This window comes from Haliotis cracherodii, unplaced genomic scaffold, assembly GCF_022045235.1.
Source record: "Haliotis cracherodii isolate W230 unplaced genomic scaffold, xgHalCrac1.p SCAF_3, whole genome shotgun sequence".
Classification (NCBI taxonomy): Eukaryota; Metazoa; Mollusca; class Gastropoda; order Lepetellida; family Haliotidae; genus Haliotis; species Haliotis cracherodii.
The window spans coordinates 75,184,957-75,202,460 of record NW_027266286.1 but is presented as its reverse complement, the minus strand read 5'-3'; the positions used below and the strand labels follow the sequence as shown (position 1 = coordinate 75,202,460).

Here is a 17,504-nt window from a genome sequence, read left to right as displayed (position 1 = left end):
GACTCGTCGGCTCGGAGTCGGTATACCGTGTCTGAGTGGGGTATTCATGTTAAATTGCGGCAAGGAATTTCGGTTGGCTGGCACTATGAAAGCGGCAACTGTCCGGACTAGTACAAGCAGCCACACACACACGCACGCAGCCACAAACACACGCACGCAGCCACACACACACACACACACACGTGCATGTACGTCGCTATGTTCAATCCCATTTCACCTCACCTGACCTTAATACAAATAGTCGGCTGTACCCGGTAAAGATCAGTAATTGGTTAAGCTCATCAGAATATCTACGTACAAATACCCGTTCCCGTTCGATACCACATGATGGTGTACAAGACTGCAGTGACGGACAAGGCGAGCGCACATGCAAATCATACACTATACTCACAGCCTACCACAGGGGTAAAGTGCACAACCAGGAACCGAGTAATTATGATGGTTATTATTATGTTAATTATTGTTATCATTATTATTACCTACTTAAAAGCCAACTATAGACAGGCAGATTGTATTCAGCTCCTATCTCGTTTAACGTTGCATACGAGTTATTACAAAACATAATCAATTGTAATGTAAGCGACAGACGCCTGCGAAGGCATACGCTGAGATGGCAACACAAGCGCACTGACCTTTGGTTCGTTAATAATTCACTACTACACTTCTACGTGCAGCAGCGATTACTAGGAAGCATGTACAGTATCTGAGATCAGTATCAACTAAACAACCACACGGTAGAACTACACCTTGGTCACACTGAACTAGACGCCGACCCATGACATAGCGAGACTGTTCCCGGGCCGCAAGACGATTAAACGTCTCCGGTACCTAGGCTGGCATACTTTCTTCGACACGATAGTAAGTATTTGTACAATAAATTACTGCCGTTATCTGTTATCTGCCTGCGTTATTACACTGGTGAGTAATCCCCGACCCTCTGAACAAACGCCCGACCTAGTGAGGACCTACATGGGTGGAGGTATTCCTGGAGAACTGACGTTTCTTTCACTGTTACATACTTTGTGACAATCCGTTGCTACCCGGCTGCCTGATTTTCCTGCGACTATTTCAAGCCGTGATGACTGTACGTGCCGCTATAGGACGGGAGTGGGGGATCTGTGGAAGAGGACACGACATCGATCACTGTCACTGAAGCATTAGCCTGGACGTACAGGGCCGTCATGTCGTGGTCTGTACCTGCAGCTCCCGTATAGCCCATCGTACATACAGCCAGTAGCTCGGTACACCTGTGTTGTCATGGTAACACGACCGGGACAATGAGGAGACAGAAACACAGGAGCATCGCCCTTGGACAACAGGTAGGCGACATTAGGGGCGGGGGACATCATGGGTGGGGAACATCATGGGTGGGGGACATCAGAGGTGGGAACATCAGAGGTGGGAACATCAGGGGTGGGGAACATCAGAGGTGGGAACGTCATGGGTGGGGGACATCAGGGGTGGGGAACATCAGGGGTGGGAACATCAGAGGTGGGAACATCAGGGGTGGGGAACATCAGGGGTGGGGAACATCAGAGGTGGGAACGTCATGGGTGAGGGACATCAGGGGTGGGGAACATCAGAGGTGGGAACATCAGAGGTGGGAACATCAGGGGTGGGGAACATCAGAGGTGGGAACGTCATGGGTGAGGGACATCAGGGGTGGGGAACATCAGAGGTGGGGGACATCAGAGGTGGGGAACATCAGAGGTGGGAACATCAGGGGTGGGGAACATCAGAGGTGGGAACATCAGAGGTGGGAACGTCATGGGTGAGGGACATCAGGGGTGGGGAACATCAGAGGTGGGAACATCAGGGGTGGGGAACATCAGGGGTGGGGAACATCAGAGGTGGGAACGTCATGGGTGGGGGACATCAGGGGTGGGGAACATCAGGGGTGGGAACATCAGAGGTGGGAACATCAGGGGTGGGGAACATCAGAGGTGGGAACATCAGAGGTGGGGAACATCAGAGGTGGGAACGTCATGGGTGGGGGACATCAGGGGTGGGGAACATCAGAGCTGGGAACATCAGGGGTGGGGAACATCAGAGGTGGGAACATCAGGGGTGGGGAACATCAGAGGTGGGAACGTCATGGGTGGGGAACATCAGAGGTGGGAACGTCATGGGTGAGGGACATCAGGGGTGGGGAACATCAGGGGTGGGGAACATCAGAGGTGGGAACATCAGGGGTGGGGAACATCAGGGGTTGGGGACATCAGGGGTGGGGAACATCAGGGGTGGGGGCCATCAGAGGTGGGGTGTTTTAAGTGCGTCTTCGCAGAGGCGTGTACTGAGTATTCCACAGCTACCGATCAGCCCCAGTGAGAGTAACAAATGAAAGTGTAACATTGGAGAGGCTTATGACACTTATGCGGCAGCCTCGTATGTCTTTGTGTCTCATGGAGTCCGTGTGTATGCCTGAGTCTGTATGTCTGAGTGTCTGATTCCGTGTAACTGTCTGTGTTCCGTGTATCTGTGTCTGTGTGTCAGAGTGTCTGAGAGTCTGAGTGCCTGTGTGTCAGAGTGTCTGAGAGTCAGTGTCTGAGCGCCTGTGTGTCTGAGTGTCTGTGTCTGAGCGCCTGAGTGCCTGTGTGTCAGAGTGTCTGAGAGTCAGTGTCTGAGCGCCTGAGTGCCTGTGTGTCTGAGAGTCAGATTCTGAGCGCCTGAGTGCCTGTGTGTCTGAGTGTCAGTGTCTGAGCGCCTGAGTGCCTGTGTGTCAGAGTGTCTGAGAGTCAGATTCTGAGCGCCTGAGTGCCTGTGTGTCTGAGTGTCAGTGTCTGAGCGCCTGAGTGCCTGTGTGTCTGAGTGTCTGAGCGCCTGAGTGCCTGTGTGTCTGAGTGTCTGAGTGTCAGTGTCTGAGCGCCTGAGTGCCTGTGTGCCTGTGTGTCTGAGTGTCTGAGTCTGTGTTAACCGTGTACATATGGCCACACACCTCACTCGTCCTTCCTGCTACAGATTACGCCTACCCCGAAGATGCTGGGTTCTGTGGTGCATGTAGCCGCATCCCCCCGACGCACCTGCCCCAGACCCCCTCGTTCTCCGACCTGCTGGGGGAGGAGGTGACGGAGGATGAGTTCCAGCAAGAGGTAGGTCTTTCTGTGGCGCCCGGGGTAGGTCTCCCGGTGGCGCCCGGTTGGGTCTTTCTGTGGCGCCCGGGGTAGGTCTTTCTGTGGCGCCCGGGGTAGGTCTTTCTGTGGCGCCCGGTGTAGGTCTTTCTGTGGCGCCCGGTGTAGGTCTTCCTGTGTCGCCCGGGGTAGGTCTCTCTGTGGCGCCCGGGGTAGGTCTCTCAGTGGCGCCCGGTGTAGGTCTTTCTGTGGCGCCCTGTGTAGGTCTTTCTGTGGGGCCCGGTGTAGGTCTTTCTGTGGCGCCCGGGGTAGGTCTTTCTGTGGCGCCCGGGGTAGGTCTCTCGGTGGCGCCTGGGGTAGGTCTTTCTGTGGCGCCCGGGGTGGGTCTCTCGGTGGCGGCTGGGGTAGGTCTTTCTGTGGCGCCCGGGGTAGGTCTCTCGGTGGCGCCTGGGGTAGGTCTCTCGGTGGGGCCATGGGGTCGGTCGTCGGGTGGGATGGGGCATCGCGGTGATAAACATGATATGAATAAAATACTAATAATGAAACAATAAGGTGAACTTTCACAAAAGTAATTCATAATACAAATCAAAACATCCACCATACCATAACAAGCACACAAACACACATACACACACAAGCACACACAGGACCTTCACACACAAACACACACACGCTCACTTCCCCACCCCCATACACACACACGCCCCACACAAATACGCGCTCCACAAAAAGAGACACACACACACATAACCACATGCCTCACACACATGCACTCAACCCTCTACACACGCACTCCACACACAAACGCAAACCTTCCACGAACACCCTTCACACAGAAACGCACACACGCACACACACACACACACACACACACACAAACAAACAGACCCTCAACACACATACACCCTCCTTCACACACAAACATAAACGCACACGCGCTCAACACAAACACACACATGCTACACACGCGCGCGCGCACATACACACACACTACACAAACACACATGCTACACACACACAGAGACAAACGCTACACACACGCAGCACTCACATGCACAAACAAACATATACTGAAAGAGACCAACGCACGCTAAACAAACACACAAACCATCAAACAAACATAAACAAACACACACAGGCACGCGCGCACGCACACACACACACTACACAAATACACACTACATACACACACGCACACACACTACACAAATACACACTACATACACACACGCACACACGCACGCACACACGCACACACACACACACACACTACACAAATACACACTTCATACACATACGCACACACTACATACACACACGCACACACACACTCCTCCCCTACAGTTGACCACTGCCTCATCCTCCCCAGGTGGCGGTCAAGACTCGGACGCTGCTGATCGGCCGCCAGGAGGCGGAGAGGGAGGTGGTGATGGACAGGCTGGTGGACAAGTATGGCGACAAGGAGAAGGCGCTCATGTTTGTGGTCTCAGAATTCCCAACAGAGTACAAGGTTCGACTTTGACATTTCTCTGCTATCGCTGCATCTTGAGAAACATGTTTCGCTGATCTTTCGCAGGTCCTCCCTGACCTGGGTGGCCGATCTTTTGTATTTCACATTCTGGAGTGGCGGCCAAATTAATAAACTATTTTATTCTATTTGATTTACCTACTATATTTTATTTAATGTGTTCTGACAGGTCCAGCTGTTTGTCAACATGCTTCTGCAACGCGGCGCCAACCCGTCGACATGCGACAGCGCCTGGCAGACCCCGCTCCACCACGCCGTCAAGAGGAACTTCAAGGGTGTGTGTAGTAAACTGCTGGAAAACGACGCCCTCCCCCATGTCCGAGACAAGAACAACAACATGCCCTACCACCTGGCCCTCAACAACAACAACGACGACATCGCCGCCCTCATTCTCAGCTACATGCCCAACGCTGTGTAAGCTGCCACCGTTGCTGTAGGAACCACCTCTTGTATGACGTATACCCTGATTAAAATTGCATGTCAAAACAGTAGTGAGAAGCACAAAAGTATAAAACTCTACGTCTCTATGCGCCAGGATAACAAAGGCAATCACTCGCTGTGGCTCAGTTGTCGTTGCTGCTGTTGTTTCATTGTTAGGTTCAACCAATCGCCGCCCGTGTGATGTTTTACGTGTTAAACTCAGCCAGTCAGTATGTTTCAACCGCAGTGTAATAATAAGCCAATAGGTTTCAGAGAATCACTGCCCGTGTACGTTCATAAAGTGTTCGATTCAACCAATCACTGCATGTGTACGTTCGTAAAGTGTTCGCTTCAACCAATCACTGCCTTGTTCGTCCATAAAGTGTTCGATTCAACCAATCACTGCCTGTGTACGTCCATAAAGTTTCCGATTCAATCAATCATTGCCTGTGTACTTTCGTAAAGTGTTCGATTCAACCAATCACTGCCTGTGTACGTTCGTAAAGTGTTCGATTCAACCAATCACTGCCTGTGTACGTTCGTAAAGTGTTCGATTCAACCAATCACTGCCTGTGTACGTTTGTAAAGTGTTAGATTCAACCAATCACTGCCTGTGTACGTTCGTAAAGTGTTCGATTCAACCAATCACTGCCTGTGTATGTCCATAAAGTGTTAGATTCAACCAATCACTGCCTGTGTACGTTCGTAAAGTGTTCGATTCAACCAATCACTGCCTGTGTATGTCCATAAAGTGTTCGATTCAACCAATCACTGCCTGTGTTCCATATTTCAGCATTAGAGACATGTACATCACAAGGACCTCCACAAGGTCAGAGTTCAACCTTCACGACCTGCTTCGTAAAGAAATGCAGGTGAGACGCAAATGCTTTCACCATCCTGTGCTGTTTAATGTTCCACCGTCTCACGTTGTTTAGCGTTTCACCGTCTCACGTTGTTTAGCGTTTCACCGTCCCGTGTTGTTCAATCATCGACCCTCATCTCCTTTGCAAGATTTGTTTAAAGCGCCAGTGACACCGATAAACAAACTGTACACACCGATTCGATCTTCCCAGCATGCGGCGATGGGAGTGCTGGACTGTATGATGGACCCTATCGGGGATACAGGTCACGTGAGGGTGTTCTACCACGTGCTGGAGGCCGACGAGGAAGGGAGACCACCCACACACCAAGACTTTGAGGACGAGTCCAAATCTTGCCTCAATCTCATCGCCAAGGGAAACCTGAAGGTAATGAGAAGATTTGGTTCCCTACTTTTCGTTGTGAAATGGTACACAAAGATCAGATATTTGTCTCTTATGATTCTGTTATGAAACGATGGAAGAGCCGGGTACTATTTCGTCGTCTCTCGGTGATAAGCATGACATATTGCTTACGGTGATCCATTGATGTGTTGTTTTCTGTGATGCAGTGACTTATCACGGTGGGTGAGGTGATGTAGGCTTAACGTTGGGTTTATTGTACTTACATAGCGACGTGCATGCACGTGTGTGTGTGCGGCTGCTTATAATGGCCCATCTTCCCGAAGCAAGGGGTAACTGACTCTTAATGTCCAGATTCCAATGTCCGTTATCTCCTTTGCCTTGGAAGGATGGTGATAGTCCGGACTAAGGCCGGTTTTACAATGCTAGCCCGCTAAGATACCATGCCGGATTTTAACATGGATACTGACTCCGAGTTAGTTTCCGAGTTGTTTTATCCTCTGAATGCCGAGCACCAGGCAGGGTAACAACACGTAAAAGCTTTTTACATTGCCAAGGGATCGAACTCCAGGCAAACCCTATGTCCACTGGACCATGGAGACGGTCAAATTGTTTACTGTGACATAGCTCCTTTATTGCTTACTATGACGTATATCCCGTTCTTCCTATTGTAGCCGACCTGTGAATATCCGGGGTAGAATATGTCTTGCCGTGACAGGCGACTATGCTTGTCGTAAGAGGCGACTAACGGTATCGGGTGGTCAGACACGCTGACTTGGTTGATGCATGTAATCGTATCCCAATTGCGAAGATCGATGCTCATGTTGTCAATCACTGGATCGTCTGATCCAGATTCGATTATTTACAGATTGCCATATAGCTGGAATATTGCTGAGTGTGGCGTTAAACAACAAACAAACAAATCCTACTGCAGCCATCACTGTATGTACGTGTGTCCGTCTGTCCAGGAGGTTGTGTTCCATGACTGTGTCCGGCTGCTCATACGACGGAAGTGGAAGAAATACGCCAGGTTTCGCTTCGTGTACGTACACTTCATTATAATAGCGACTTAATGCTTAAAATAACTTCGAGCTTCGACTATCTCCCCACTGAATCTCATGCAACATTTTAGTTGACAACTATTGGTTTATTGTATTTAGCGACGTTTCGATGTAAATTCTGACACCATTATCAAGCTGGAGTGACTACAACCAAGTTGTAGGAGGTTTTTCATGATATGTTGTAACAAGAAACAGTTTAACATTAACAGCAGTTACTGAATAAGAAATAGCACACAGATAATTGGCTAAGGCCAGATTTTCAGTAAGGATTAAGAAGCTGAACCAGCTGATTGGATACCAGTTAAAATAGTTGCACAAACTTATTGGAAACAAATTGAAATAGATGAACAAGCTGTTTGTTACAAATAGAAAGAGTCTATTGCTTGATTAGATCTTCACAGGCAGACGAGATGTATTACCCTTGATCTCTGTTGGTTTGTGACAGTGGACTTCTATGGTTTCCGGGACTTTTCTTTTGTGAAGCCCTGATGTTTGGTAGAGAGACATTGGACTATGTATAACTGAATGTGAGGGCCGGGGAACTCGGTTGCTGGCTGTTCTGGCTGTTGAAGCTTTATGTCTGTTGATGGGGATATCTACTGGGCGGGAGGTTTCACCAGTGTACGAGTCACCACAGTCACAATGTATCTTATAGATCACTACTTTTGGGGTTGCCTTTCCGATGGAAGGTTACGGCCAATAGCATGGAGGATGGTCTTGAGGGTTAGAGAGCCCGTGATGATGGCATTGGTACCTGTTTGGTGCTTAAGTGATCTGCTGATCTGATGTGAAGTCTTGCCAATATAGGTAGGGTCATTCTGATTGGGGTGGATCTTGGTCTGCTCGGTTTGGGCTTGTGCTGGAGCGTGGTGGACAAGGTCCTTTTGACAAGCTTGGTGGGACACTTGTTGAGATGGGTGGAAATATGCTGCGGAGGATTTAGTTCATGGACAAGGTCACGGTTGCTGGAGCAGGTTTCTTTGCTTGGTTGGTCAGTATGGAGATGATGCCAGACTTAGTTTTAGGGGGATGGTTAAAGTTAAAGGGAAGGTACTCGTCAGAATGGGTAGGCTCTTGTAGACGGTAGTTCGGATCTTATTGCTTGGGTCTCTGGATACAAGGACGTCTTTGAAGGGGAGATGTTTTCGGACTCCGTGGTGAACTTGACTCGGGTTGATGAGGTGCCGGAGTAGTGAGGCGGGGGCCTGGTCTTTTCTGAGGATGACAAAGGTGTCGTCTACCTACCTGTACCAGCAGACGGGTTGGAATGGCGATGTGGAGAGGCTTGTTCGTCAAACTTGGCCATGTAGATTTCCGTAAGGAAGGGGGAGAGAGGGGATCCCATTGCGAGGCCTTGGATCTGCTCGTAGGTGTCGTCTCTTCAGGTGAAGAAGGTTGAGGTTATGCAGGATTCGGTGAGGCCGATGATGGAGGTTGGCAACAAGTGGTTGATCTAGGTTGGGGATGCGCTGACAGAAGATTTGCAGCGCAGGGACGTTAGTGAAAAGGTCTACAATAGCATAACTGATGATCTGGTCCGGTTCAGTGTAGTAAACCACAAGTTGTTATCCATAAATGTATTTTTTCTTATTAACTCATCAATTTCCAGAATGCCAATAAAACAGTCAGCATGAATCAAACATTTCATGCTCAGTAACAATTACTGAAGCTGGTTATCTTCATACTACAGTGTTGGTATTCTCAGTGATATTGAGATCATTTTGTCTGCAGTGTGAATAGCATCATATACTGTTTCACCCTGCTCTGCCTCACCTTCTCGCTGGCTGTAGCGACCTTGACCCCTGACCCCGCCCAGTACCCCGACCCCCGGGACAAGGTGCGTGCGGCGACCGAGTTGTGGACGTGTGGTGCGGTGGCCTTCAGTCTTGTCCTCGAGATCAATCAGATGAGGAGGCGAGTACACAATTTTGTTTCAAACATACATGCGTCTAATCTACTAAAGTACATTTTACAGCAGCTTGTGATCTCTGCTTAGTCCGCTGAATCGCAACAGGTCTATAAACATAACAACATTAGGTTATTGCTTGTATTTTGATCGTCAACCTGCAAGGTTTTATGACCGCGATTGACTAGTAACGAACTTAAAAGGCGGCAATGACTGAGTTTGCCTGACGTGCCATCACCAGATGTCTCTATGTATGCTGTTATTTGACTCCGCCAGACACCGCCTGGACTACTGGCGAGACATGTTCAACTGGCTGGACCTGACCTCGTCATGTCTGCTGTTGTCTGTCATCCCGCTCCGCTTCACGCACACCCAGGAGCAGTGGCAGGTCTTCTCCGTCGGCTATCTGCTGTGGACACTCAAGATCTTCAAGTTTGCAGCAGTTTTCAGGTAAAGTTCTATCTGATGTGGGTTCACACGATCTTTGAGAATACTGCGGTCTTCAGGTAAGATCACATCTTAAGATATTGAAGTATGCAGCAGTCTTCAGGTAAAGTTGTATCTGCTGTGGACGCTTAAGATCTTCTAGTATGCAGCAGTCTCCGGGTAATGTCACATATGTTGTTGGCACTCAAGCTCTTCACGTATTTAGTAGTCTTCAGGTAAGGGGGGAGGGGGGGGTGGTGGGGGGGGGGGGAAGGTGTCAATGGGAACGTCCTCGACTGTCGGTTTTCTCCACTCGGCCCCATCCCGCATTCCACCTTGTGTACACTATACTCCCCCTGTCACCAGGCAGACGGGTGCATATGCCCTCATCCTGAAGCGGATCCTGGGGCACGACTTCGTCCAGTTCACTGTCCTCTTCTCCGTCATCCTACTGGCCTTCAGCGGATCCTTCATCCTAGCCCTCAGGGGAGAGAACTCTCTACAGGTGCACTCTGAGACAGGGTATGTACTCACGATCATGTTTCTATAGTGTGAGACATGCAGGGTTTATCACTACACCTATAGCCCCTCGGGATTTCGTGTTAAAATAGGTCCCCAACAGCTACTACTTGTCTTTGGAGGCGACTTAACGGGGCGTTGGGTGGTTAAACTCCGTGACTTGGTAGATAGCGTGTCATCGTACCCCGACGGCGTGGATCGTTGCTCATAATAACAATCACTGGATTGTCTGGTCCAGACTCAATTATTAAACCGCCTGCCGTCGTAAGATTACCGAGTGCGGCAATCAGCAGAAACCAAACAATCTTGCTGGATGTACTGGATGCGCTATATGTTGTCTTTACAGAACCTTCTGGGAGGTGATGTTCACCGGCGTGCGCATCCTCATCGAGTCCGAACCCGTCGTCACCTACTACGGCCAAGGTGGATACAGGTGAGTTGACATCTTCGGAGGGCGTAACGGCAACTTTAAAGTGCCTCGTCCAAATATGGTTGATGATGATGAAGTTGGAGATCTAACGAGGACTCGAACTCGCATTTGGGCTTTTGTAGTATCATTTCAATTTCACGCCATATGGTTACTTTTTGTTGAAGAATTCACATCTTGAGTAAGTCTCAGTTACAGCTACTTTGATGATCCAATGTCGGGCTCATTGAAGTACTTCTCACACAACATACCAGCGGTTCCTCCTGGTGCTGACTCGCTGACTGCGCTTGCTTCCCCCCACAGCACGCTGAGCTGCATCATCTTGGTCATCTTCCTCTTCACCTGCATCGTTGTCCTCCTCAACATCCTCATCGCCCAGCTCAGCGACACCTACCAGAACGTACAGACTGATGCACAACGTGCCCTCGAGCTCAACAGGGCATGGATCATAGCGAGGGTGGAGCTCAATAGTATCTACATGCGGAGGGTGAGTCTGTGTTCTACACGTTGAGGGTGAGTCCGTGTTCTATATGCGGAGGGTGAGTCTATGGTCTACATGCAGAGGGTGAGTCTGTGTTCTACACGCGGAGGGTGAGTCTGTGTGTTCGACATGCGGAGAGTTGATCTGTGTTCTACATGCGGAGAGAGTGAGTCAGTGTTCTACATTAGGAGAGTGGGTCTGTGTTCTACATGCTGAGAGTGATCAATGTTCTACATTCGGAGAGTGAGTCTATGGCCTACATGCGGAGAGTGAGTCTGTGTTCTACATGCTGAGAGTGAGTCTATGGTCTACATGCGGAGAGTGAGTCTGTGTTCTACATGCGGAGAGTGAGTCTATGGTCTACATGCGGAGAGTGAGTCTATAGTCTACATGCGGAGAGTGAGTCAATGTTCTACATTCGGAGAGTGAGTCTATGGTCTACATGCGGAGAGTGAGTCTGTGTTCTACATGCTGAGAGTGAGTCTATGGTCTACATGCGGAGAGTGAGTCTGTGTTCTACATGCGGAGAGTGAGTCTATGGTCTACATGCGGAGAGTGAGTCTATGGTCTACATGCAGAGAGTGGCTCTGTGGTCTACATGCGGAGAGAATGAGTATTCCAGTTTTATCATGGAGTGCTAGCTAAATGTTAGGGGAAAGCCCGAAGTGATACAGGTCTCAGTTTACCACTTTGCGGAAACCCACGAGCACGGGTATGGTGCTGACAAACCTAGAAATATAATTGGGACGAACCAATATTCGGACCCACGACCATAGGTGCACAGCGAACTTTGGCGCCTTATACGACTGGGTCCCCTGTACACGCACACACGCACCCGCGCACCCACCCACGCACGCAGGTTAGGTTAGTCTACCCGTATGTCACCCACAGAGTTACCGGATCCGGAAGTACTGCGAGTCCGAGGTGGTGTCACAACCCCATGACCTCCTGGAGAGGTGGGAGTCGCCTCCCTTGAATGAGATGAACAAGAACATCCGGGACATCTGGGTGGGTTCGGAGTCGAACACGATGAACCTGCTGACTGTCAAGAACAGACTCACCCGCCAGGAGAAGGCCATCCTCAAGATGCAGTAGGTTATACAATGTGTTACAGAGCGATGTCCTCGGGATGCAGTAGGTTATACAATGTGTTACAGAGCGATGTCCTCGGGATGCAGTAGGTTATACAATGTGTTACTGAGCGATGTTCTCAGTATGCAGTAGGTTATACAATTTGTTTCAGAGCGATGTCTTCAGTATGCAATAGGTTATACAATGTGTTACAGAGCGATGTCCTCAAGATGCAGTAGGTTATACAATGTAACAGAGCGATGTCCTCAGGATGCAATAGGTTATACAATGTGTTACAGAGCAATGTCCTCAGTATGAAGTAGGTTATACAATGTGTTACAGAGCGATGTCCTCAGTATGCAGTAGGTAATACAATGTTACAGAGCGATGTCCTCAGGATGCAATAGGTTATACAATGTGTTACAGAGCGATGTCCTCAGGATGCAATAGGTTATACAATGTGTTACAGAGCAATGTCCTCAGTATGAAGTAGGTTATACAATGTGTTACAGAGCGATGTCCTCAGTATGTAGTAGGTAATACAATGTTACAGAGCGATGTCCTCAGGATGCAATAGGTTATACAATGTGTTACAGAGCGATGTCCTCAGGATGCAATAGGTTATACAATGTGTTACAGAGCCATGTCCTCAGGATGCAGTAGGTTATACAATGTGTTACAGATCCATATCCTCAGTATCCAGTAGGTTATACAATGTGTTACAGAGCGATGTCCTTAGGATGCAGTAGGTTAAATAGCGGACGTGGCAGTGTTGTAGAGCGATATCATCAGGATGCAGTGGGTCATTGAGTGTTCTTGTTCAGGAAGACAGAATTGACATAAGGATTTCCACTTCGGTACAGATGCTACATTATCAAGCACTAAAACATTGAAATCGGACAGAGGCAACTCTGTGTAGTAACATATACTAAAGCTTCCTAAAGACCACTTAAAGATAGCGAGTGAGTGAGTATGGTTTTACACCGCTTTTAGCAATATTCCAGCATTATCACGGGGGGACACCAGAAATGGGCTTCCCACATTGTACCAATATCGCGAATCAAACCCGGGTCTTCAGTGTGACGAGCGAACGCTTTAACCAATAGATAGTGTACAAGACGGCGTTATGGAACGATTTCTTTTATAGGTTATAGTAGGTTATATTGCATACTTGACAAGGTGACATACTTATACCACACACAGAAGGATCTTCAACAGTTACCAAGTCATGTACAAGGCACTAATGTCAGTTTCCTTTCTTCTCAGACAATCGCTGGATGAGATCCTGGCTTCTCTTGCCCTGCTACATCGTGATGGAGACCGTCAGTCTCTGTCCGCCAGTGTCAACAACATCAACGCCGCACAGCTGCCAACGTCAACGTCTCCACAGAGTGTATCCGACAATGAAGTGTTCATTACTGCGGCCGAAGAGCCAAACACAGGGCAAGCAGAAGCCATTGAATCCAGTACGTTGAACGGACAGACGGTCCCACATACAGACAATTATACGGAGTCCAGCTCCCAGTCTACGGAAATGGCTCCAAACACAGATTCACAAACTGATGGAAATGATGCAAGGATGAAAGCAGCGTTGGTTCGTGAGCATAGCCAGCAATAACGGCTACACGAATTGTGGTCATGGATCATCATAATTAGGGGATAAACCGACGATCAGATTTCCGTCGTCAACAAATTGAGGCCGTCCAACTATTGCATGGGGAACAGTTGGTGTTACCCAGCAACAACGATTGGTCAAATCTGCCTATGCAAATTACTGAATCTACAGAACCAATCAACACATATTATAATCTGTAAGTTAACTATCTGTGTACATTATTGTTTGTACAGTGTTGGTGCAAAACTTCGTAGAGGATGAATTCACCTTTTCAGAAATATCGATGAAGACGATGAATGCCAAGCGTTTTGTCCACTTGTACTGGAAGCACGGGTGATAGATTCAATTGGAACGTTTCTGTTTGACTTCCGACTACCTCGAAATTCCTTATGGATATCGCCGTGCCTTGTGAGTTCTGATTAATCATTGAATCAGGATGGTGATAACATTTTTTGAGGACCTTCAGTGTGGTTCGTTATAAGAACATATAACTGAATCCCAAACAAAGACGACGTACCGGGGATAACATCTGGTTTCTCCATACATATAATGTGCATGTAAAATCAATCTGTCTGGAAACGTTACACACCGACTGAATATGTTCAGATGCTGACAAAGGTGTGATCGTAATGATTGTGTGTTCTAAGACAATGAAAGTTTATCATATTTTCGCTTGGCAGTTGAAACTATCTCATGACAAGTCCAAATATTTTGAAGCCAGTTTCCACGACCATCAGACAGTCAGCAGTATTCCAGGTATTTGAAAGTCAATAATTATCCAACTGCTCCAAGCAGACAGCAATATTCCGTCCTACATCACAGTACCAATAATCCATCCAGGCATACCAGTGGTTGACAGCATGAGCACTGATCCACTCAGTCATGTCACAAGTTTTCATGTCAGGGAGCACTGGGAACTGTGGACCTTATGCAGGAATACACATTTCTGATCCGGACTCCCCAGAGGGTGACATGGTAAGGAAACAAACCACACTGCTGGTTTTAACATATTTATTTGTGTTACACTTCACTGCACCAGGGAAAAGCAAACTATGGTCAATAATGGAGGAAGCCCATCACCATAGTAACTGCTGTACCATCACCTCCTCAGTTTCACAGGGGGAGTCATCATACAGGTTCACAGGGGGATAGACACACATTTAATAAAATATTTCAGAGAATATTTATCCTGGTCTATTTATGAAGACATGCACCAGATCAGATGCAAAATCATGTAACTCTCAAAATGTTTTTCACAGACTAACAGGAACAAAAGCGGTGAATGAAGAACAAACAAACACAATTACGCAATAGGCCTTGACATTCAGGACACAATCACACAATAGGCCTTGACATTCAGGACACAATCACACAATAGGCCTTGACATTCAGGACACAATCACACAATAGGCCTTGACATTCAGGACACAATCACACAATAGGCCTTGACATTCAGGACACAATCACACAAAAGGCCTTGACATTCAGGACACAATCACACAAAAGGCCTTCACTTTGATCTGACTGTATCATACTTCTGACACTTTTTATGTAACTTTATGATCTATCTCAAATTCATAAAATACATATTTTTCACAGGATTATCAATCAAAATATATGACTGATTACTCTGTTGGAAACTGAAAAGGATTTTAAAGAAATCAAACAAGTAAAACAGCATTACCAATCATCAATACAGGATGTGCACTCTTTTTCATCAAGAGAAATAGATTTTAGATTAGTGGCCTATCTGTTGTGGAGAAATGAATTGTAGTTCAATGTCTCTTACATTGGTCCTCATTGAGTCAAAAAGTGTCCTTTTATTGTCCACACCTATCTCTATACAAGACATGACTCAACAAAGCAGACAGGAAACTGACAAGGTGCCAAGTCTGTTCCAGTGAACTCACCTTTCACTGATAATACATCCTGCAGAGCAACTCGGGGTCAAAGTACTGTTTTCAGTACTCATTGTATCTTTTGATTCCCCATATTGGAACATTGTGTAAAGCCCACTTCTGGTGTCTCCCACCATGATATTGTTACAATATTGCTCACAATGGCATAAAACTGTACTCACTTACTCATTTCATGGCTGGTCTAAAATATAAAACATCCTCTCAGGCACAGTAAATATAACATACTTAAATCATTTGTCATACGCTTTTAACAGAGGTGATAATGTTGACCCAAGGAATTGAAAGTCCGTGAAAAACAAATTGAGTTTTATTATCCTGAGACAAATTTCCTCTGAGATTCATAATTTCTGTATCAGGTCAATACAACATATACATTGTGGCAAATACATTAGGATATATATACAGTATCAAATGCTTCAGGGGGTATAACAGGAATATCCCCATTATTGCATGACCTTTACAACTGACTCATGAACACAACACCAGACCGTGATGCATTCAACACCAGACCATGATGCATACAACACCAGACCGTGATGCATACAACACCACACTCACACACCAGACTGTGATGCATACAACACCAGACCGTGATGCATACAACACCAGACCGTGATGCATACAACACCACACTCACACACCAGACTGTGATGCATACAACACCAGACCGTGATGCATACAACACCAGAGCGTGATGCATACAACACCAGACCATGATGCATACAACACCAGACCGTGACGCATACAACACCACACTCACACACCAGACTGTGATGCATTCAACACCAGACCGTGATGCATACAACACCAGACCGTGATGCATACAACACCACACTCACACACCAGACTGTGATGCATACAACACCAGACCGTGATGCATACAACACCAGAGCGTGATGCATACAACACCAGACCATGATGCATACAACACCAGACCGTGATGCATACAACACCACACTCACACACCAGACTGTGATGCATTCAACACCACACTCACACACCAGACTGTGATGCATACAACACCAGACCGTGATGCATACAACACCAGACCGTGATGCATACAACACCACACTCACACACCAGACTGTGATGCATTCAACACCACACTCACACACCAGACTGTGATGCATACAACACCAGACTGTGATGCATACAACACCAGACCGTGATGCATACAACACCACACTCACACACCAGACCGTGATGCATTCAACACCACACTCACACACCAGACTGTGATGCATACAACACCAGACTGTGATGCATACAACACCAGACCGTGATGCATTCAACACCACACTCACACACCAGACTGTGATGCATTCAACACCACACTCACACACCAGACCGTGATGCATACAACACCAGACTGTGATGCATACAACACCAGACCATGATGCATACAACACCAGACTGTGATGCATACAACACCAGACCATGATGCATACAACACCACACTCACACACAAGGCTGTGATGCATACAACACCACACTCACACACCAGACTGTGATGCATACAACACCACACTCAAACACCAGACTGTGATGCATTCAACACCACACTCACACACCAGACTGTGATGCATTCAACACCAACACACACCAGACTGTGATGCATACAAACCACACTCACACACCAGACCGTGATGCATTCAACACCACACTCACACACCAGACCATGATGCATTCAACACCACACTCACACACCAGACTGTGATGCATACAACACCACACTCACACACCAGACCGTGATGCATATAACACCACACTCAAACACCTGACTGTGATGCATTCAACACCACACTCACACACCAGACTGTGATGCATTCAACACCACACTCAC

At 47.6% G+C, this 17,504-nt stretch overlaps 1 protein-coding gene across 1 annotated transcript; it reads left to right on the top strand.

Annotated features, from left to right (window-relative positions):
- Positions 1–1,277: 1,277 nt before the first annotated feature.
- On the top strand, positions 1,278–13,778 carry LOC139475124 (transient receptor potential cation channel subfamily V member 1-like). Its single transcript, XM_071258381.1, has 14 exons — positions 1,278–1,315; positions 2,945–3,089; positions 4,438–4,578; positions 4,766–5,010; positions 5,810–5,888; positions 6,090–6,263; positions 7,205–7,278; positions 9,029–9,211; positions 9,480–9,653; positions 9,996–10,151; positions 10,495–10,581; positions 10,879–11,062; positions 11,948–12,147; positions 13,394–13,778. The coding sequence occupies exons 1-14, from the start codon at positions 1,278–1,280 to the stop codon at positions 13,743–13,745; spliced, it is 2,232 nt and encodes a 743-aa protein (XP_071114482.1). The 3' UTR covers positions 13,746–13,778.
- Positions 13,779–17,504: the final 3,726 nt, after the last annotated feature.